At 49.2% G+C, this 21,887-nt stretch overlaps 3 protein-coding genes across 16 annotated transcripts in view; 1 reads left to right on the top strand and 2 right to left on the bottom strand.

Annotated features, from left to right (window-relative positions):
- The window catches only part of CCDC30 (coiled-coil domain containing 30), a 40,038-nt gene extending 34,578 nt beyond the window's left edge, over positions 1 to 5,460 (bottom strand). For 3 of the 13 annotated variants that reach the window (XM_075027634.1, XM_075027641.1, XM_075027636.1), the window contains exons 1-4: positions 5,229 to 5,450; positions 3,530 to 4,126; positions 2,867 to 3,034; positions 2,283 to 2,403 (exon numbers count right to left, since the gene is read on the bottom strand). In XM_075027634.1, coding sequence (XP_074883735.1) covers positions 2,283 to 2,403; positions 2,867 to 3,034; positions 3,530 to 3,574 — 334 coding nt within the window. In that variant the 5' untranslated portion in view covers positions 3,575 to 4,126; positions 5,229 to 5,450. Of the gene's footprint in view, positions 1 to 2,236; positions 2,404 to 2,866; positions 3,035 to 3,116; positions 3,193 to 3,529; positions 4,127 to 5,228 lie in introns of those variants that run through there. The other 10 variants (XM_075027637.1, XM_075027639.1, XM_075027630.1 and 7 more) reach the window with 9 other exon arrangements.
- Positions 5,461 to 5,488: 28 nt separating this feature from the next.
- PPCS (phosphopantothenoylcysteine synthetase) lies at positions 5,489 to 8,366 on the bottom strand. Of its 2 annotated transcripts, none has more exons than XM_075027701.1 (3): positions 7,856 to 8,366; positions 7,183 to 7,286; positions 5,489 to 6,142 (listed from the first exon to the last, which is right to left on the bottom strand). In XM_075027701.1, exons 1-3 carry the CDS (start codon positions 8,340 to 8,342, stop codon positions 5,819 to 5,821), a joined length of 915 nt encoding a protein of 304 aa, XP_074883802.1. In that variant the 5' UTR covers positions 8,343 to 8,366; the 3' UTR covers positions 5,489 to 5,818. The 2 variants fall into 2 exon arrangements, with proteins under 2 accessions (XP_074883802.1, XP_074883803.1); XM_075027702.1 differs by having other exon boundaries at positions 7,183 to 7,259; positions 7,856 to 8,361.
- Positions 8,367 to 8,456: 90 nt separating this feature from the next.
- On the top strand, positions 8,457 to 21,089 carry ZMYND12 (zinc finger MYND-type containing 12). Its single transcript, XM_075027703.1, has 8 exons — positions 8,457 to 8,589; positions 9,678 to 9,819; positions 14,432 to 14,603; positions 15,569 to 15,738; positions 17,118 to 17,240; positions 18,110 to 18,230; positions 19,226 to 19,371; positions 20,533 to 21,089. The coding sequence occupies exons 2-8, from the start codon at positions 9,796 to 9,798 to the stop codon at positions 20,650 to 20,652; spliced, it is 876 nt and encodes a 291-aa protein (XP_074883804.1). The 5' UTR covers positions 8,457 to 8,589; positions 9,678 to 9,795; the 3' UTR covers positions 20,653 to 21,089.
- Positions 21,090 to 21,887: the final 798 nt, after the last annotated feature.

The following is a 21,887-nucleotide window of genomic DNA, read 5'->3' as shown; positions in this document are numbered from 1 at the left end:
AGCACGCTCAGCCCCGAGAGCCTACCCAAGTGATCTCCTGCATCTACCCGAGTCTTTATCCCTTCCCTTCCTGAGCTCTCAGCTCCCCAAAGCTGGGACTCCCAGCTGCCACTACAAGCAAGATCAGGACAGATCCTGTCCGTTCACAGGTCAGGCCCCTCCTTTGTACCACAGGCTTGAACCAGCCTCTGTCTTCAACTGCCCTTTCCCATCTGAACTCGTTATCATTTCAAGCCTCCCAAAAGCTCCCTACCACCATCCTCTGTTCTTGCCTTGTCCACATTTTTGTTTAACCATCCCAGTAGACCAGGGTCTGCCTTTCCACAAGAGCCTTCTCCAGCCCCGTTTCCAGCCTCATCTGCAGTATCATCTGGTCCCTGCTAAAGACAACCAGCTGCCCTGCAAAAATAAGAAGGGGGGTAAAGACCCAGAGGACAACCAACTTCTAGTTCAAGACCTTCAGCCTGTCCTACACCCCACAGGGCTCAGGAGGCATCTCTGGGTTGGTTTGCACAAACTCTGCTGAGAAGCAGAAGCCCAGGGAACAGACACAGTGATGCAGCATTGAACCCTGCAGCAGAGGTACATTAGAGACCTGGAGCAGGCAAAGGCCTGACAGAAGTCGTTGAGAAAGTGCAGTAGCTAAAGCACAAGCACATCCATGTGCTCTGTGCTAGAGATGACCAGTGGGGTTTTTTTGTGAAGCAGCTGACCTGCGAAGCAAAAAGCCAGTCCCTCAAGAAAACAATCTACAAGCATCCCAAAACACACCAGTGCTGGCATCGCTCGCTGCAGAGGACAGCCTGGTGGAAGGCAAGGCTTCATCCACTGCCCAGATCACTAAATTATCAATGCATATCGCAGGACCGCAGCTAATGCCATCAGTAAGGTAATAAGTCTTAAAAACCAAAGTCTGACAGCAATATCCCAAAGCAAATTCCTCCAGAAAGCTGCACAGAAGCACCGTATGACACCAAAGCACTGCAGAACCACAAAAACCCCTCAGGGATGGCTTGCTTGCAATTAGCAACCCACTAGGGTAATAGACATGGATCTCTGTTTCCATTCGAGTGTTAATCATTGCTCAACAGCTACAAGAATCCCTAAAAAATGGGAAAAGTCCAAAGCAGCAGAGCCACTACGAGGAAATAAATGGAAACCCAGCTTTTGGGACATTTTTGTCATTCGCCTGCCACCTCGTGGGGAAGATGAGAGAAGAACCAGTAATTAAGTTTTCTGCCACAGCTATGCTCGCAAAGGCTCATTAGTGATTTAAACCCTTGCATACCAGCATTTTCAACACTAAACGATGGCTTTACATGCCCAGAGGAACCAGATTTTCAGGCAGTGCTTAAGCACACCCATCTTTGAAAAGTCTCTCCCATCAGATGTGCAACCTGAAACCCACAGGGTGGCCAAAACTGAACAGATACTCAAAACTGCAGTTGATTTCCCCAAACTCCTATGTTTGCTGCCCCAAATAAAGCATGCGTAACAAAGAAACTGTTCAAGCTGTGCTATCACCCCCAACTTTACCTTAGGCCTGGGATAATACGCACCACAAAAGGAGGAGTTAATGAGAATGGTGTGCTACTAGCAGTACTCAAAGCACAACAGAAGACTAGGAATACTGAAGAAAATCAAGAACTAAACTCAGTAAAATATATCTGCCCTTACTGAGAGGGACCCCGGGGTTTGAGAGGAAAGCAAATTACCTGAAGTGAAATATAAGTGGAACACCTTCTTTTAAACAAAATTACTATACTAAAATAAGCACACACAAGTTTTGAATCACCATCACAAACACACCTCTGTCCTTCAAAGTTGTTTTAAAAAACGTGGACTTTGTCTAAACCAAAGACAACAGCAAATTCACTGACTTCAGTGGGAACACAGCTCAACGCTCCATTACCCCAGGAGTCACTGTCAAATAATTCAGAGTTTGAAAATAAACAGCACCATCAACTCTGTTCTTCAAACAGCCTCTGGAAGATCCTTAGTGCAACAACAGAGCCACATGAAGTGAGAAACTGTCCGATTCACTGAATAAAGGCAGTAAAAGCAGACAAGAACCTCTAAGTCAATTACAAATCAGTTCTAGTATTTCATCGACACTTCTGCCAACCTCCCAAACAACATACTACGCACACTGGTCTAGCAGAACTCACTGAGAAAGGCTGCTCTCCTCTCAAAGAAGCTTTAAACCAGCTCTGCTGAAAGACCTGTACTCCACTACCTGTCAGTGCATCTCCTCGGATCGTGTTTTGGAGGGAAAGGATTACCCCGCTCCAGCTGCAGCCGTGTCAGCTCAAGCCTGAGCTGTTCATTTTCTTTTTCATATTCGGTGGTGATAGCATCCCGTTCCTCTGTCAGGTTACGGACATGACCCACATAGCTTTCCACCTAGAAATAAAAGAAGACATCGCTATACCTAGGCGCATTTACCAATGCCTCACCAGCAAGTTGTTGGCACAAATAGCTCTCCATCCCCCTACGTTTACAGGATAAACTCACACATTTGTAGGACACTACTTCTTTATGCCTTGGTAACATCTGGGGATGTTAAAAACTTGACTGAAAGTTCTGGAAGGTGGGAGGGGATGGAGGTACGAAGGTGCTGGGATGTGGGGGACTCTCAACCCCGGCTCTGTGGGAGACACAGGGTTCTCTAGGTGCTTGTCGGTACCCCAACACGAGGAACTGGGCTGCACACCCGTGAGTTCTTGAGGGCAAGAGAAAGCAGCTTTTGGCTGGGAACACCCGTGAACCTGCTGCCGCAAAAAAAAAAGAGGGGGAAACGGGAGTGTTTGGGCCCGGAGGGGTTAAAAACCGACGGGTAACTCTGGCGCCTTCTCCCGGCCCTTACATCTCTCATCTCCTCGGCCCGCCGCCGTTCCAGGTCGCCGAGCCGGGCCTCGGCGCGTCGCAGCAGCCGCCAGGCCAGGCCCAGCTGCTCCTCGGCCGGGGCGGCGGGGTCGGCGCCCTCCGCCCGCAACCAGCGGCGGACGGTCTCTGCCGGTACCGGGGCCTCCGCCTGCGGGGGAACCGAGAGGAACCGTAAGCGACGGGGACCCACCGGACCAACCCGTCGCCCCCCCCCGAGCCCCGGCACCCACCGGGGCGGCGGCGGCGGCCGCCTCCATGGGGGGAGGGCCTGGGCCGCCGCCCGGCCCCTCCCGTCCCCATGGCAACGGGGGGCGGGCCCGCGCCTAAGCCACGCCCCTCCGCTCGTCGGGACACGCCCCCTCGCGGCAGGCGCGGGGCGGTGGCAGCCAGGGTCCCTCTTCTTCGGGTGACCAAGGAAGGAGACGTGTCCCACTCCTGACCACCACGCCGGTGGCGTTTGGGGCCTCCCTGCCTCCACCCACCCTTCAAGTCCACCGCACGATCAAAGGGATCTACCGGAACGCTTACGGCTAGCACCAAAAACCAAGCAAAAGGGGCTGAAGGTTTTTCCGATTTTCTTCGGAACCCCCACGTGAAGCTGCGGGAGATGACTGGCTTCCCCCGAGGTAAAGCGAGCACCTACATGAAACTGAGACGGAGAAACTGCAAGGGACAAAGCAGGCTTCATCCTGCAGAGCTGACTCGCCAGCTGAAGGCGCTGTGCAAGAGGACGGTAGGCAAAGACCAAGACGTGAAGAGGACGCACAGTGAGGACCTTTGATGGAGCAGAGCCTGGGATCCTCAGAAAGCGACGTAGAGATGGTCCTGGACTGCAGGAGCCGCCTTCTCCTCATGGTACCACACCAGACATCCCCAAAGGGAAGGGATGGTGCCCAAACACTGCCAGCGCTAGAGATGTTGGTGGGATGGGAGCTCCCCTCCTCCCAAACAGGACCATCACCAACACCGGATCGGGATGGCTGTGGCTTAGTTCGAGCTTTCAAAGTCTCCCCAGCCTGGGCTTCAGCACCCTGAGGGGCAGATGTCACACACGGAAGCCCGCAGCCCTGTTCCTGAGTCACACGGTGCCGCCCCTTGAGACTCCCGCAGGGTCCGATGCCCGAGTCTTCTCCACGAAAAGTTCAGATTATTTCTCTCCTTCACAATTACCTGACACGGGAAGTCCCAAATACTCCAGACAGCAGTGTTTGCACTTCTCCCACCCCTTCTGCCAACACTCCTGCAAGGGCACGTTCAATTTACACAAGTTTTTATACTCTCATCTTTGCTGGCCCACCCCTGGTTGGAAGTGCAAGACTCCAAATAAAGACAACGGAAACCCCTAAACTAGCAGGACTCAGCGTACACATCAGTTACGTATTGGAAGACGAAGACAGGCAGCTCTCAGAGCCCGTGAGCACATCAAACATGCGCAGGACATTCCACCATCTTCTCCTTCCCTTATTTGCACATCTCCAATGGGCACTTCCCACATCTACAGGCAACAGTCTCTGCTGCACTTCTCTCTCCACCTTCTGCAGGTGTCACTCCCAGCCACGTAGAAGTCATTAGCTCCTTCTCCCAACTCAGTTACTAGCTGGATCTCAGCCCTCCTGACTCATCTGGACCGTTTCTCCCATCACTAAACATATCATACTCCTTTAGTGTTCCAATGCTCCCTCCTGATCTGCTGAGCCCATCCTCATGCTCTTTTCTTGCTCTGCTGGGTTTCTCTTCCTCATTTTATGAGCATACCTCATTTTCAGGTGATCGTAATCACTACAAAAGTACCGCTGTCTTCTTGAATGGTCGGTGGTTTTAAATAGAGCACAGTCTCACCTCTGGAGAGGCTTCAAGTGCAAGAACAGCGTTCTTGTGCGTTACTGTGTCTTTACAGATTTCCAGCAAATTTATTTCAAAGAAAGCGTGTAAATAGGCACACAATGGACAGCAGGAGAGCTGCAGTTAAGTTTTTTTACCACAAAATTACACACTTTGCTTCCTGCAAGCACGAGAATATATGCTTAGAAGTTGGTAATCGTATGGAAGCAGGCTTTAGAGAAAACCAGGAACATCCTGGTTCTAACTCCATGCAAACAGCCAAGAGGTAGTTCTCCTCCCAAGGCTGATCACCACTACCCCACCCGCTTTCACCTCCCCACCCTCACCACCTACTCCTTTTCTCCAACCTCTTGTCCTCAAGCCACGCTCAGAGACCACCCACCGCTTGTGCTCTGTGCCACACACCTCCTTGCCTTTATCCCCCACCAGCAACCTATGAACACCCAAGATGGAAGGAAAACTTTTGTGAAACAGCTGCTTTAGGGAGACTGCTACAATACCTGTTTTTTGAACCGTGTTTCTGAGCAGAGTTCCTGAAGCATAGGTCCACTGGATCTCCCCTGGAGCAACAGAAGCTCTCCAAAGTTGTTACCACCTCATTCGCCTTCATCTTTTGCCACAGTTGTTTCACCATCCAATTTCAATACCAGATGATTGCCAGCTCTGTCACTCCACTCCAGTCATAAAAACACATCTTATTTTCTGCAAAGCACCATTCCTTCCGTCCAACAATTCAAAAAGAAACTTTGAAGAGGCAGACTCAAGAAAATCTTTTATATACAGACATATATACCATTTCTCCACCTCCCAGTTCTCCCAGCCCATGGGACAGAAATAAAGCAACATATCTTTTCCTTCCTTAGACACCAGAACAAATATCATCCTTTGGAATGTTTTCACTTCAGTGTATTTTTCTTTTTCAAAGCAAGCAACAATAACTATTACTGAGCTGTAGAAAAGTTACACTGTTTTGGACGGCAGCTTTTCCCAGTGTTTCACTGAGGATTGTTTTATTTACCTGGGATAGAGAATGGCTCCAGTTCCACTCCCTCTCTAGTACAATTTCACTTGTTTCATTCAGAGCCGGTCCTCAGACTTTCTTCTCTATAAATGCAGTATGTTGGCCCTGAAGATAGCTCACTATCTTCTCCTCTATCTCCATGCCTTGCGCTATTTCCTCATCAGAAAGAGATAATGGAGTCTGTGAGTCTTTGGTTACAATAATAACAGAGGTTCTCCTCGACTCCAGGATATTTGCTACCACCACCTGGTGACGATATTTCTCCAGAGCCTGCCGTGATTTATCGATTAAGATCAAGGGATCCGTCTCCAGTTTAAAGGAAATAACAAATGCCTCTGGGGCCCATTCTTTGACCAGAGGAGACAGCATTTTTGGCACCATCTTCATTGTGATCTACATTGGGAAAAGACAGTAGAGAAAAGTTTCAGTAAAAACATTACTCTTCCTAATTACAACATTAGGAAGAGATGAGGGAGGAGGGATAGGGACATTCTAGCTTCAGTTCGTATTATATTTACACTGGGAAGTTTTCCAAGGCGGTACTTGGTCAGATCTCACCAAACAAGGTTAAAATGTCACTGGCATGCACTGTAAAACTCAATTAAGTTATCGGTCTGGTATTAACAATAAGCAGGGTGTTCTTAAGCAATGAAGCAGGCCCACAGTAACTGCATGAACATTTTGTTATGTAAGTGCTAAAACCACTCTGGGAATATAAACCTAAGCAGACGAAGATTAAAAAAAGAATTACAACTGCAGAAGTCCAAGTTTTCACCTCTCGAAAATCCAAGCAGCTTATCAAATCTTAACCCTTCTTTCCATCAACTCTTTAGGGCACACGAAGCACAAATATGCCAAAGCATGGAGAAAAAAGTAGGAGTCTCTGTTCTCCAGCTTCTTAACCTCTGGGTCTGCCACTGGAAATCTGGGAGAGTCTCATTCTTCCTACACTTCGGATAAAGACTTAAGGCTAGCAACTTATTAAAAGCTAACTAAACTAAACAAATTTATATTTGTTATATACAGAGCTGTAGATCCACCTGCTCCCATAGCTGAAAGGGACCTGGGCACCAGAGACAGACGCTACACCTTCGGGGTGCTGCCAGCATTAAGCAGAAAGAAGGCAAGGCAAGTACTCCAGCAGCAACTATTCTTCCGCTGAGACCCACCATCTACTCATCTCCACACTGTCAGCATATACAGCTTTAAAGGGATATTTCCATGGGATTCTGCTCCCATAGAAATTCTCCCTCCCATTGGCAGTGAAAACACATGCTTCTTTGGCCAGCGAGCTGCTGCTTTGCAAATTTTCCCAGGTCTTATTCACAGCCAGACCCCAGGCAGCCGTGACCCCAGCAGGACACTGGGACGGCCTGGATGTCAGGAGGGGAGGAAGGGGAGGTGGAGGGGGCCGGTGCTCACGGGAGCCTCACCTGCAGGGGCCCCTCCGAGGACTGGATCTTGTGCTCAGGCATCTCTGAGGCGGGGATGTAGAAATCTGACACGGCAGCTGCCAGGTAAAACATGACACTGGAGCCTGTGAGAAACACAGCTGTGGTCACCCACCACTGCCGGCCTGTTCCTCTCACTCCAGGGACCCCCAGAACGGACCAGAGCCAGTTGGGCTGCCAACCCCAACAACAACAACTAGGGGAGCCCAGGGCCCTCCCTCAGAGTCCCCCCACCACCTACCAGCGCTGTCCTGAGCAGAGCAGTGCTGACCCCCCCACCCTGGGGTCCCCTCAGACACACTGTCACCCACCAGAGCCACCTCATCCCCTCACACCAAGCCCCCACGGCCCCCAGGGATGACTCAGACCCTCATACCGGGGTGCTAGAGCCCCCTTTGTCCCCTCACACCAGAGCCCCACGGGCCCTGGGACCACCTGGGCCCCGGGGCTGCCCCATCCCCTCACACAGGGGGACACCCCGGGGCGGGGGGTCACCCCGACCCCTCTCACCCTGGCCACCCCTCCCCGGGACCACCCTGTCCCCTCACAGATCCCCTTCCCCCTCCCCGGGACCACCCTGTCCCCTCACGGATCCCTCCCCTCCCCGGGGCCGCCCCGTCCCCTCACGGGTCCCCCGGCGGTCCCCTCCCCGTACCGAAGGGCGCCAGGGCGCGGGCGGCGGCCCGCAGCAGCGCCAGGTACTCGGCCAGGCCGGTGAACTCGATGGCCAGCAGCGCCCCGGCCTCGGTAGCGCGGCGGTAGTCGCGGAGGGCGGGAAGGAAGGCGGGGAGAGCGGCGGGGTCGGCGGCCACGCCGGGCGGCGGCCCGGGAGTGAGGCGGAGGGCGTCGAGCAGGGCGGGCCCGGGCGGCGGGAGGGCTCTCGCCCAGGGGAAGGCGGAGCGGGCCCGGTGCAGGAAGCAGACGCCGTAACCGGCCGCCACCAGCCGCTCGGCCGAGGCGGCGCCGCGCCGCCCGCTGCTGAAGTTCTCCAGGAAGCGGACGGCGCGCGCCTCCAGCGGCACCTGCGTCCCCCCCGACGTCACCAGCGCCACGCGCCGCCCGCGCGCCGCCTGCCCCGCCGCCCAGGCCCGCACGCGCGCCTCCGCCGCCGCTTCATCCCCGCCGCCCGCCGCCGCCGCCATGCCCGCCCCGCCCCTTCCGCCGGAAGTGCGGCGCCCCGCCCACCCGCCGCCACCATTACCCGGAAGTGTCGCCTTGGCAACGCGGCGGCGCGGCGGGGGAGGGGGGAAGGAGGAAGGAGGAAGGAGGAAGGAGGAGAGGGGTAGCGCAGCGCAGCGCAGGGCGGGCGCTGGAGGGGTCCCACCGCTGCGAGCTGTGCGGGGCGGCGGGGCGGCTCCGGTGCCGCCGCTGCCGCCTCACGCACTACTGGTGAGAGCCCCCCTGGCTGCGGGGGGAGCAGGGGCCAGGCCCCGGGTGTAGGCCCGGGAGGCAGGGACGGGGTGCAGGGCGCCCGGGGGGAGAGCCGGGACAAGGCAAGAGGCAGGGGGGAAGACCCGGGACAAGGCTCGGGACGCACGGGCACGGAGGAGGCCCGGGGTGAGGCGCAGGAGGCAGGAACCGGCGCGGGATGAGGCGCAGGAGGCAGGAACGGGCCCGGGGCGAGGCTCAGGAGGCAGGGAGGAGGCCCGGGGCGAGGCCCAGGAGGCAGCGCCAGGCCTAGGACACAGGGGCGGGCCCAGGGCAAGGGCTGAGAGACAGGGACAGAGCCTGGGGCTGGGACGCGGGTACAGGGCAAGAGGCAGGGAGTAGCCCCGGGATGAGGCTCAGGACACAGGGGCAAGCCCCCAGGATAAGGCTTAGGACACAGGGATGATGCCTAGGAGGAAGCCCGGGTGGCAGGGACGAGGCCTGGGACAAAGCTCAGCAAGCAGGGATGAGGGCCAGGGTGGAGACTGGGAGAAGGCCTAGAGCGAAGCTCAGCAGGCAGGGTAGCGGGAACTGGAGCTGGAGCGGACACGCTTGGCAATTGCTCGGCCAGAGCGTTCCTCCTCACTTCCAAATGTGCCCACATCAAATAGAGCGCAGTGCAGTGAGCTTTCTAGATGTTTACACAAATACCTTCACGTACACGGGGGGGGCCTCGGTGAAGTCATATGTTAACGATAAGTTTCACTGGTTTCACCCTGACTTGGGGTTTGTTTGGCTTTGGGGCTTTTTTTTGTGTACCACAGTGTTGAAAGCCGGGCGTTTGCTCAAACCCAACCGTATCGGGAGTTTTGTGAGTGCTTTAAATAAGGTTTAACATACAGAATCATGGTGACTTGCCAGGACAGCGCTGTGTTCCCCTTGGGGGATATCAAGTGTGTACTTGATTAGGTGCTCCATGAGCAGCCTAAGGACTGGTGGCTGTTATGGGTAATTCTTGCAGTGAAAGTCCAGAGGACACAACAGGCAATAATCATCCCTTACATCATGTCCAAGCAAACAAAAATATTGTTCTTCCTTTATTTTGTTAGTAATGTAGATCATCAAAAAGCTGACTGGGTTAGTATCCACGAGCGAATATGCCCACTGCTGATTCCAATCCGTACACCCCTCCCTTGTCTCCTTACTGAAAAGGAAAGAAAACATGGCATGGAACAGCTGGTGAAGAGGCAGGTATGTACAAGAAAAACGAACACCACTTCAAAATGCTGCCAGTGAAATTCAATTAGATCTATTCTTCCTATACTTTGATCTATGTAGTGTTGGGAGGGCACCCTTTTGGTTGATTGGTACTCAGTTGCAGAGCTTTAATTTTTTTTTTTTAACAAAACCTCTATAATAAGGGCAGTGCGAACATCCTCTCTCTGATTCTATGAGCCACTTGCCTTTTTTGCAGTCCTTACTTGAAGTCCTGAGCTTCCTCAGGCAGTGGCAATCCTGGATCTCCTGCCTTGGCAGGTAGTTAGTCCATCTCCCCAGCTAGTCTGGGATCCAGCTGAGTTTTGCTTCTTACGGGCTGTCTTCATCCTTCGCTGATGAGAGGGATTCCCCTTTCTCAAAGCAAGGGGGCAAAGAAATAAAGTCCCTTCCCTTTGTTTACCTGGCCAACTTTAAACGCCCTTTCCCACTAAGTACGGTCTTTTATCTCCACTTTTTGGCCTCGTGGGTGGTGCAGATGTGCAGCTCCTTTCCAGCCCGAGTGGTTTTCAACTCTTTTGTTGTTGTTGTTGTTTGTTTGTGGAGTGGCAGGATCTGCTTTTCCACAATGTTGATAAAATACAAAATAACCCACCCAAATGCATCTGCTACTTAAAATCTTGCCCGTAAAAATAAATTATCCTTCTATCGTTGCATAACTCCTAATCGCAGAATAATAGCACAACAGAACAGCTGAATGTGAGCTGGTAACAATCAAACGGTGCCACTGAGAAGAATATCCTTAATCGTCTGGATTTTACATCAGGTATTCTTTTTAAGGTTGTTTCTGGGCCAGGCATTAGTGCTTTGGTGACTGGCTCGTTGCTGCGGTCTTTCCTGGGAGCATCCAGAAAAAGAAAGTCTAAAAGGGGCAGGACCTGCGTAGCCAAAAGTCCTGCTTGGTGAAAGCTTGCGACAGGCTTTAGGCAGCAGATTCCTTTAGGCTTTGTAGGAATTGGGCACTGACAACCCAGTTTGGTTTTGAAAATCACAGGCAAGATTGTTGACCAGAATCTGAAGAAGGTCTGTTGGAACAGTATGTCCCAGAAGCATCAGGAAAAATGCAGAAGCTCCTTTGTTCCAGGTTACGTTTAAGTTGATCTTTTACAAAGTCTGCAAAGAAGCAAAGTTAAAATTGGTCTCATTGGGGGTGGTGGCGGCAGGGGTTTTTTTTTGCATCCTTAACTGCTTAAAGCTTTTCCGAGAAACTTCACCTACATATTGAACACTGATGTTGAAAATATCTGTTATTGCATCATTGATTTCATAGCAGCTAAAATTATGGTATATACATTACAAAAGACCACGTGACCGCCAGATCAAGGAAGTACTCCTTGATTAGCTGGAAGGTAATCATTTGTTTTTATTGGATTCCGGGAGAAGACAGCAGGAGGACGGGGCTGGTGGAGAAGGGCGAGTCGCTCCTCTTGATTGGAGTGCACACCTAGGTTAGAGACGGCACCTGCAAACCTGCAGCTTGACCCGAGGCTTGGAGTGACCTCATGTGAAAAGTCAGAGAGAGCAGACTCCAATTTTTTTTAAGTAGAGATTTTTATAGGATCTTTAACAACCCTATGGCATTTGTTCTTTGACCTTTGTCTCCAGACTATTTAAATAAAATAGATTCTGGGAACGGTATGTGCTGGGACACTTTGTCTTCCTTCTCTCCTAAGAAAGGAGTGAAAAAGAAGAAACATCTTGTTGGTTACCTGCTTGCTTTCACCGCAAGACTAGCCACAAATGAAGTCTGCCTTTATGTACAGCAAGGTATAGGGTAGGCAGCGTCGGGCCTAGACTGGCTGACAAGCACTGGAAGAGCACTGTGGAGAGGGCGAGATTATTTACTGCCCCATCTTGGTGGCTTCATCGTTTTCCTAGCCACAGAGCCAACAAAAATGCTTTAAAGAAGGCCTTTGGAGCTCAGGGAAAGCTACATAGTCTCATGATGATCAGAGAAAAAACCTTCTGCTGAAAGCCTGCCCATAGGTTTATTATTTTTTGAACATTTCTGCTTTACTTCACAAACTCCTGCATGGTGTTTGTTTAGAAAACACACAGCTCGAGCCTTAGTCAGGACGCAGGAAAGCTTGTGCACATCAAAATGCCCTGTGGCTTAAGGGAAAGTGCATGAAGCTGAGAGCCAGGAGGTTATGAGTTTCATACCTCGTCTGTGCTCCAAAGCTTTGTTGATAGAAATCTGCTTTTGTCAACATAGCCGGGGGGGTGCCTGCAGACAGTACCTCCAAACTGACAAAACTCCAAGTTTCTGTTTGTAGAATAGCCTCACCTGCCTGCATGATGTCAGCTTACTGCAGCCCCTGGGTACGGGAAAAGATCCATGCCTCAGTCAGCTACAGCAGTCCTCCAGCACCAATGCTAGCCCCACCGACTGCAGGTTTCAACTCAAACTAACTGGAAGCCTGCCTTCCTCTTTAAATCATCATTTCTTCAAGCGCGCCATCAGTTTTGGTGCCTGTGAGTGAGTAAATGAACGTGGCACTGAACCCCGAGTGGGTTCCCCACCCCCTGCTCCCACCTGGAGCAGAGCTGGGGTCCTCAGCCTCCTCAAGCCCCAACTGGGGGAAAACTGCGTGGGGGCATCTTCAGAGAAACCTCTGTAATTACAACACACATGAAAAGAGCCCAAAGTGTGCAGGTCCCGGGGCGTGGGGCTATGGGCAAGATGAAAAACAGTGCAGGGCCAAAGCTAATGATCCCCCCAAGGCTTGTAACTGCGCAGTCTTAAATATTCAGTGCTGCAGGGCTTCTGTTGTCTCCTGCCCTTTCTTCTCCTGGGAGCTCTGAAAGAGTGTAACCTGTAGCTTGTCCTCACTGCAGATGTTTTAAGATAGCTTACATCATGGGAAGCAGCGATGATCCTATAGACAAGGAGTAAAAAAAGAATGATGCTGATCTCCAGCACCTCCCCAGATGACAATCTGCTTGATACCCACGCACCAAAACCAGTGCCGGTTGCAACAGAGAGAGAGTGGCATGGACAGAAACGACAGCCTGATAAATAACAGCTTTTCTTGCTCCTTGCCCTGAGCGCGTGCTGACTTTCTCCTGGGCACCACATGCTCCCCCAACACGGCTTGATTTTGGTGCATCCCTTTTTCACTCACTATATGGGGGTAGCTCAGGGGCTAGAGAGGGGATGACCGCTGTGTTTTCTTGCTCTTGGCTCTCCTTGCTGTAGCAGGGTGCTATCACTCTGGGGTGTGTTCTTCGAAGCTCTCATTTATCCAGAAAGGATATCCCTTTATCTCAGCCAGGATCTCCAGGAAAAGCAGGTTGTCCTTAAGGTTCCCCATTCCTGAGCTATTCCTTCACCCACAGCATGACTCTCTCTGCCTCTCTCTAAGCACTTAAAGCTCAACAAAATGCCAAAGCTTGGCCTCCAGAAGCACCGGGATTTGTTTTTTAGCCCTCTGCTCAGCCACAGCTGGAAAACAGAAGGCAATAAAGAGGTAAAATGGTATTTTCTGCCAGCGCTCACTGCACAGGCCTGCCCATGCCTCCTAGCAAGAGAAGAGCGAGTGCCTTGCTGACTTACCATGGCAGCACTGCTAGGCACACCAGCAACAAGATTTCTTTCCAGGCAGCTTTCCTGCTGCACCGCTTGTGCAAAAAGCAGATGCAGAAGCATTGGGAATTGGCAACAATTATGCTGAAAGCAAAGAGAAATAGGTAAATAAGCACACTGGCTCTTTTTTACTGGCATCCCTCAGTGCATTGTAAGGGCGCAGCATCTACAGTTGCTGTAGAGCTCTCGGCAATGAACAGGCATTCAAAAGGGGACGCGTTTGTGGAGCTGGTGAATAGATCAGATGCTGCAAAGGGTGAAAAGACCAAATGTGGTGTGGACTGCTAGGAGTAGTAAAAGGCAGGGAGCAACTATACATACAGGAAACATTATGGATTCTGACAACAAACAGCAATGCTGCAGAAGCTGCTTGACCACCAAACTGGGCTTGGGTGATAGATATACGGAAGTGTAATGCAGCGCATTAGGGTGTTCTGATTTTGACCGGCTTTCCAGACTCTGCACCCAAAATACCAGGCCCAGAACTGGCCGGGAGAGGGTGGGAGAAAGCTGCAGCTCCATGTAAGGAGCGCTCCCCTTGCTTCCAGACTGCGTCTCCTGCAGCTGGAGGTGTGCCATGCTGGCACCAGCTTGGCAAACCATACGCTCCGCTGCCTGCTATGAGTCACCGTTATTACCGTCAGCAAAACCCCGCCGTAGCCTCTTTGTCTAATCTTTTCTACGGTCTTGTGATGATCATTTTCTGTGCTTCACAGCTTTTATTGCTGCAGCCTTATTAGCCCTTTTTCGTAGGCGTAAAGGATTCTTCGTCTCATAAGACACCACATGACCTAAGAGGATGTCCAAAGCTGTTCCTGCTAGAAGTAGGAATGAAAGCCAGGCTCTAATATGACAGCTTTAATTTCCATCCATTAATTATAGACACGAAGAACATTACAATCACTGTTTTACAGTTTGCAAACTTGAATGTAAAAAGAGACTGTGCGTTTCATTTCTTCTTACCCTTTGCTCGCTCTGTCCCATTACTATGTTTCCCTGCAGAAATACATCATTGATCTTGCATACAGCACAGCACAGGAGTTTGTTTTGGATGGAAAGCATAAAGAAGCGATACCTGCAGCTTTGCAGGCACTGCGTTTCAGTACTGAAGTGTACGGCTCAAGTTCTGTGCAATTGGTGCCTGCTTATCTCCTCTTGGCTGAAGCCTCCACCGGTAAGTATTGTCTAAATAGTAACACTGGCAAGGGCAAGACCTCCCTGGGGTCAGGTTTCTGGTTTCCTTTTACCATTTATCAGGGAAGGACCAGCTCTTCGTTTCGACGTTGTGCCATGTCTCTGCCCTGCCTCAAGGGCATTTCAGAGAGATTTGAGAAGTCACACACGCCCCCCTTTTCTGTGTGGGTCTGGGGAAAAAGAATCGCTCATCGGTGATGAGAGATCAATGAAAGCAAATGAAATGTTTTCTCCACCGATTCCCACAAGAGAAGCAGTATGAAGATCTATTCTTTACCTCTGTGGCTTCATATGACTCTCAAAAGCATTAAATTCCCAAGGGTGGTTGGTTGCACTCTTATCTCAGGGAACCAGCAAACATTTCTGAGGCCATTGCATCAGAGGAATGCCTCAGTTCATTCACAAAAGCGCGCTCTGCCTGAAGCAGAGCTTTTTCTCATTGACTGTATGCTTTATAAAAACTGTCAAATTAGGACTCTGCATGTGGAGAACTGCTCAGCTGCAGACGTAAAGGACTGAAAAATCACTGTAAATCATTGCCATTACTGAAGTACACACAGTGGTCTGCTGGTAGAATTGAGCTATCTCAAGGATTGTCGTAAATAGTGTGGCAAGAGAAGGGAAAAAAAATCCTGTGAGTAATTCTAGTGTGATAATACACGAGTCATTTGTGGCTGCCTGTAGCTAACCTGTTTTGAACACATGTTTCAGAGAGACTGAATGCAATAGACAGTTTCTGGCTTCTCTTGTAGCTCTAGACATTCAGCCTGTCTGTAAATTAGATTTTGAACACCTGCTCGACTAAGGAGCACTTGGGAGAGAAGTGAGGAATCCACAAGCTGGGTCTCCATGTCAAACTACTGCAAAGGGATAGCAGGCAGTATTGTCTAAATTTCTAAATAAAAAAATGGTCTTTATCCTGCTTATTTCTACATGTCATTTCAGGTGTTGGCCATCTTCCACAGGCATCTAAGTATCTCTCCCAAGCCCAGTGGATTGTCCTCAGAACTCCAGACTGCAGCCTTGCTGTGCAGTGTAAATTACATCGTAGTCTAGGGCTTTTCTGTGCCGCTGAAGGAAACTTTGAACAGGCTTTATATCACCTGGCGAATGATGTAAGCCAACTTAAATACAGAAACACTTCAATTTTTCTTCGTTCTCTAACACTTACAGATCGATATGAAAACCCCAGCAGACAGATTTGTATTCCTGATTTGAGGTCCCGAGAGGATACATGTTATGAACACCTGAACTGTCTAGGTCTAAGACACCTGTGTATCCATGTGTTAGCCAAAGTTGTGTTTTACCAGTTATCCTTATTCCCTTGAAGTGACGCATACCTTGTCTTTACTCCATCTGCTTATAAATTTATCTATCAGCTTGGTTACAGTCCTGAGATGAACAGACATTCCTATCCCAAATTGGTGTAGTTGCCTTTTATTCAACAGATAAGTTACTTTATATTTTGGCTATCATTTTCCTCCATACTTTTCTGTTAGAGAGCAGTTCTCTGTCAGCCATTATTTAGTGAATGCCTTATTTAACTCTTTAAATGTCTGGTTCAATAGCATTTTCCCCGATTCAATCTGTTTAGCCACAAGAGCAGTTTGTCAAATTTGAAGTGGTTATTGCCAGCTGTGTTCCTGAGGATGCTTTGCCTGTCATTTGATCCCCCAAAGGCAGATGAACTCCGCGACATCCTATTTATGTCCCACATAGACTAAATTTATCCAGTGCAGAGTGATGTATGCCCACCACTGTTGAATTTGATAGTAGCTTTGTGTGGGTGTAAATGATGACATATGGTTGAGGAGAATTAGATCCTTTCTGTTATAATATATACAGCCTTGTCTTTGCTTAGTCTGTAAACCTTTCAGGAGATTCCCTGCTGTGCAATTGGTTTTTTAGGTACCTTAAATCTGATGCCTGAAAGGGCATCAGGTAATAGGTTTTTTGCTATTAGCAAGTCACTGGTCTACGTCAGAGCAGCCCAAGACCTGCCTGAACTTTGGCTGCGTGTCTGAGATCTGCTGAGAGTCACACGCCGGCTCAGAATAGCTGGAATGCTCCACTGCCTTCCCACTCCCCTGGCTTTGGCTGGGGCTTCGGGGGGAGAAACAGGCACCATGGGCAGGACTGGAGAGCTGAAAAGTGGCAGCAGGTTGTGCTTTTGAATACGTGAAACATACAGGTTGCACAGTGAGAGGAGGAGATGTGGGAAATCTACCCCATGCTTCAGTGGGGTAACACGCTGTGATAAAGGTTCCACTGCCCCAGTGAGCAGGGGATTTAGGGGCAATTGCGTTCCTCTGCATAAAACACCAAATACAGCTTTTTTAGGACCACATTTTACAGTCATAATCAGGTATAACTAATGCTATAGTTACATAGGGGAAAAAAAAAGGGAATACTTGTAATAGTATTAATCCATAATGAAAAATTTCCCAAGTTTGATATGAGCATTAAACTTTTTTTTTTTTAATCTTGGTTTCAGATTTACCTTGCTAGTTCTACATTTGGACTAAAATCTATTGAGACCTCTGGAGGGTATTTCCACATGGCTAATGTTTTCTTTCGCCAGAACAAAATGGACATAGCAAACTCACTCTATGCTGAGGTTGGTAAAACCAATGGCCATCCTCTCTATATTTCCCAGGTTTTTTTCTGTGCTCTTTCCAGTGTTTTTCCTGCTTCTGACTGCCTTTAATATGATGGTGATCATATCAAGTGCCAGCATTGCCTTTTAGGATCAATCTCAGAAACCCTTTTCATACTTAAATATTTCTCTGAGTTAAGACCAGGAGAGAAATTCTGTACTCGGTTACAAATTGTTATTCAAGTTGTCTTCAACTTGGGCAGCCAAACCTTGTTAAAAAAATAGCTTTGCTACCAAATACCCTGTGCCAGAGGTTAAAGAGAGTCCCACAGGTAGAGAGGGTCACCAAGGAGTTTCCATGGCCAGGGAAGAGTTGCTGAGCAGCAGTGGGGTACAAACAAGCCATGTAAAATTAATGCTGAGAATCAATGAAAAGTCACCCTGATAAAAGATTATCAGAACACAATGATCAAGCAAGGAAGGTAACAATTACCTAATCCCTCCAATAACTGAAAAAATGAGCTTTCATTTGTTTAGCTTGATTTTCTGTTGAAAGGAGTCTTTGTGGCAGAGCTGCAGTCCGCCTCCATTCCCCTCGCAAACTTCAACCAGATCTGCTTTTGGTTAACAATTTAGTTAGATTTGTTGAAGTTTGATGAAAATTAATAGTCAGATAGAGAAGTGAGCTTCCAACTAGGGCCACCACTGGGAGCGGAGCGGTCAGATCTCTACGTAAAACATCCAGCTTGGCAGCAGCCAGCTCACTAACCAGCCGGCACTCCGGTTATTGTGGTAGGGACGTGCATTGCAGGGCACATTGTTTATAGAACAACTAGTTGCTAAATCCCATGTATTCATACAAGTGAAATAATTCATTTGCTTCCTGATAGGTAACCGATATCTGGCATGCCTTTCTTCTGAAGTCAGTTCAAGCACAGGAGCAAATTCTCAAGTCACAACCGGAAATGTCTCCATTCACGGAGGACAAGGAAGTCAGCAAAGACTGTATGAGTAAGCACTATTATTGCGCAGAATCATTTGGAAGACGGGGTTTTAAAGAATCCATACATCTTACGGTTCATATTTACGGCATTGGGTTTTGCATGGCATTTCCGTAGACCAAATTTAGTTGGAATCACAGGTATTTCTGGTGTTCATGCTCAGCGGATTGCACTGGATGAAACAAATGGGGCTGCTTTAGGAATGAGGGTGTTCAAGTGGAAACACAGCTTTGCCCTTTTTGTTTACATGCTCCTTTTCACAGCGCCCTTGGCAGTGACTTTAACACTATAAGATTTTGCCTTTCAGGATTCAATTCCACTTCAATGTTCTCATTTCTCTGCAGCTTCTTTGTCTCCATTTAATTATGTGAAAGTGACATTTCATCTCACTTAGGCAGGTTTACAACTCTATCTTCTGAAGCAGTAGGATACGGTGGAATAGCATGTACTGATAATTGGATGTATTAATCTGGAGAATACTCTCGGGAGAGAAGCTGAGGAATCTCTCACTGGGACATAAGGGTGCATAAAGCATTAGGAAATAGGCTCGTGTGCATGGTACTACCCTATGCTCCCCTGAAGGCAGACTGGTCTCTGGTCCTTGTCTTCTTTCTACCATCTCTGCTAATGAGAATATTGTCGGAGAAGAGAAACATTTCTGTAAATCCCATTACCTGGCATCATCTCCACCAGCAGTTGCTGCAGTAGGAACCACACGAAGACAGGGCTGCACGATACCATCTTCAGTTATGACAGGAGTATGAAAGTTGCCCTTTTCATGCAGCTGTTATGACTCCACATCCTTACTAAAGGCTAATCAACACAATTACTGACTGGATGAAAAGATATCTGTTAATGGGTATGGAATTTGCATGGAGCTGGGATACCACGTTGATGCTTGTAGTAGAAATGCTTTGATGTCTAGAAGAGATAATTGGACAGTTTTGAATATATTATCTTGCATGCATGCATACATCCAACAAGATTATTTCATTCTCGGTGCAGCTGAAGCCCAGCAAGCAGAAGCAATCCAAATACTGAATGCAGTGTTAGATGTCAGAGAACAGGCACCAAAGCAACGACCTGGGGAAACTGCCAGAGTTTTGCATGCTCTTGCCATGCTTTATTACCTGATAATGGACTTATCAAAGGTAGGTTTTGTCCGGTGAAAGGGTCCAGGAGGGTTGCCTAAATCTGTTTCAGTGCTCACCCCATCCCATGAGGCCAGTTGCCTCTGTTCACCTGGCACCTCTCCTGAATCCGCAACAGCCTCGCAGCACTGGATGAGCGAGGACAAAGCTGCCTCAGTAGCTCTGCAGCTCGCGATCTGTGCTCTGTCAAGGCAAATAAAGACCCCTGGATCTGTTTTGGTCTCTGCCAGGCCGTCCACAGTGGATCCTGTAGTTATCCACATTTTCTGGGCTCATCCTTTATCTGGGATATGCTGGCAGTGGAGCTGCATGTCACAAGCTGTATTTAGACGTGGGGTCAGATGTTAGGCAGTGAGCAAGAGGTGGGCCTCGCACGTGTCTCTCTGTGAGCCGGACTCCTTGTAATGACCATGATGTTGATGTAGATTCACTCTATTGGGGCCTGTAATTCAGTTTTGAATTTGCACCCCTGTATTTTTAAGGCTAAAAATTTCAGATGTGACTGCTAACTTCAGAGCGCCCAATTCTCTGACTTAAAAATCATTGATTTTGAGGAAGTGCTGAGCAGTAGCCATCTGGAAATCAGGCCTCTTTGTCTGGGCTAAGCACTCAAAAGCCCGAGTTTCTTCTGCCTGTGTTTTGAAGGGTGAAAATACAGATTACTAATGGTCTCTTCATTGGATCAGAGAAAGCCGTAATGATGTGAGTCAGTGTTTGGAAGACACAAAGAAACAAATTCAAATTAGAAAAAAAGCAAAGCTTTATAATTGTGAGAATGTCTAATCCCTGGAAGAGCTACCAAGGGAAATGAGGGATTTAGTTCAGACTGAGTCAATACAGCTGGTTTTTTTTTCCTGAAATAGCTTTGGGAATGTTCAGATGAGCTGCTGTATTAGACGGGAGGCAATGATCTCCAGCGTGGGGGGCTGGGGTTAGTAATCTCTTGTCTGCACCAACGGATCCTAAACACGATACCTGGCAGCTTTACTCTCTCCTGTAAAGCAGCTTGTACAGGTCACCCTCTGAAGCAGGCAGCTGAGTGGCTGGAGCCTGGATCTGCTCGGGTGCAGCTATTCCAGTGAGCCTCCGCAGGTATTTTAACTACCCCTTGAGAAAAGGCAAATTCCTGACAATTAGTTGGTCTTTTCTGTTTCATTCTAGGCTCGTGAGGTGGGGATGAAAGCCTTTGAGCTGGTGACACAACTGCCCCAACAAGAGTCTCTAGAAGCCATCGGTCGTTTGTTAAAGTTGATTAACTCCAAGCCTTCCTACACAAAATAAAGAACTCTTTCTACCAGAGCCAGGTGTTTGGCTAGGTTATCTGTTTAATTAGGTTGCTGAAAACAAAAAGCGTTACAAGCCGTAGGTCCTTCCCGCTGCTGCCATCTTTCCAGATGTGTTCCTTTCTGTCTCAAGGTGTTTGAAAATTAAATGTTTTGGTATACTGAGTTAATTTTGATGTGCTGCTCAACCTCTGTAGCCTGTTACGGAATAACAGTGTGAGGGTGGGAAACAAAAGCACAACCAACCCATGATGCATAAATCCTTATCTAATGATTTATGAATAAGCAAACAGCCTCTTACGTCCTCACATTGTCTGTCCAGAAGCTAAGACCAGCTGAGGTGTGTTTGTTACCTGTTTCCTCTATTTGCCTTTCAGTTTGATGAGGGAGATACCAGGGAGGGGTACGGGAGGGGCATGGAGAAGGTCTTCACTGCGTACCTAACTTGGGTGGTTGTCATCTCCTCCTCAGGACCTGGTTGGGCTCGATCAGGTGCTGCACCTCCCTGCAGTGCCCCTCCATCTCATCTATGTTCTCTCTGCAGAGCCTTAGAGGAGTCTCATAGCTCTGGGCACCGAGGGACTCATTTGTTCCACTTATGGAAGAACTTGCATCCAGGAGGGACCACGAGAACAGCATGAGGGACTAGAAGCAGTCTTGGGGGAAAGGATTAAAAGGCCAGCTAGCTCCAGTCAGAGCTTCCAACCCAAAGGAGGTGTGGTTTCCTCACAGCTGAGAGCTCGCCAGCACGTAGGCATCCCGCTAACTCTGATGCCAACCTCAAGAGGAGGAAGTCCCTTGTGTCACCATGCGCTTCTGTCCATGGACCTCCATCGAGTGCACCCCCAACCTGCAGCTCTCACGGGCTTCTGCCCTGGAGAGCAAAGACTGGCAGGGCAGAGGGTAGACGTGACCCTCGGCGTGAAGGTAAAGGGACGTTGGAGAAGGGCTAGAGGAGACCCTGGGAGAGCGACACAGGACACAGTCAGTGCGGTGAGCTCTGTTCAGAGGCCAAAGCATGTGACAGCCTCGCACATCTGGGAAAGAGGTTAAGGGAAACTTGCCCTGCTGCTAAAGTCTGAATTCAGCTGAGCTTTAAGCCTACGATTAAGTCTCATTTACTTCAGGAGGATTTATGAGTGCATTTAATTGCCTTGCTGAATTGGGATGGAGTCAAGTACGCTTTTTAAATGCTTTGTCAAGCTGGGACCTGAGCAATTAGAAGGGATTGAT

Source organism: Buteo buteo, chromosome 5 (genome assembly GCF_964188355.1).
Source record: "Buteo buteo chromosome 5, bButBut1.hap1.1, whole genome shotgun sequence".
NCBI lineage: Eukaryota > Metazoa > Chordata > Aves > Accipitriformes > Accipitridae > Buteo > Buteo buteo.
The sequence above is the reverse complement of the archived record's forward strand: the minus strand, read 5'-3'. Positions and strand labels throughout refer to the sequence as shown.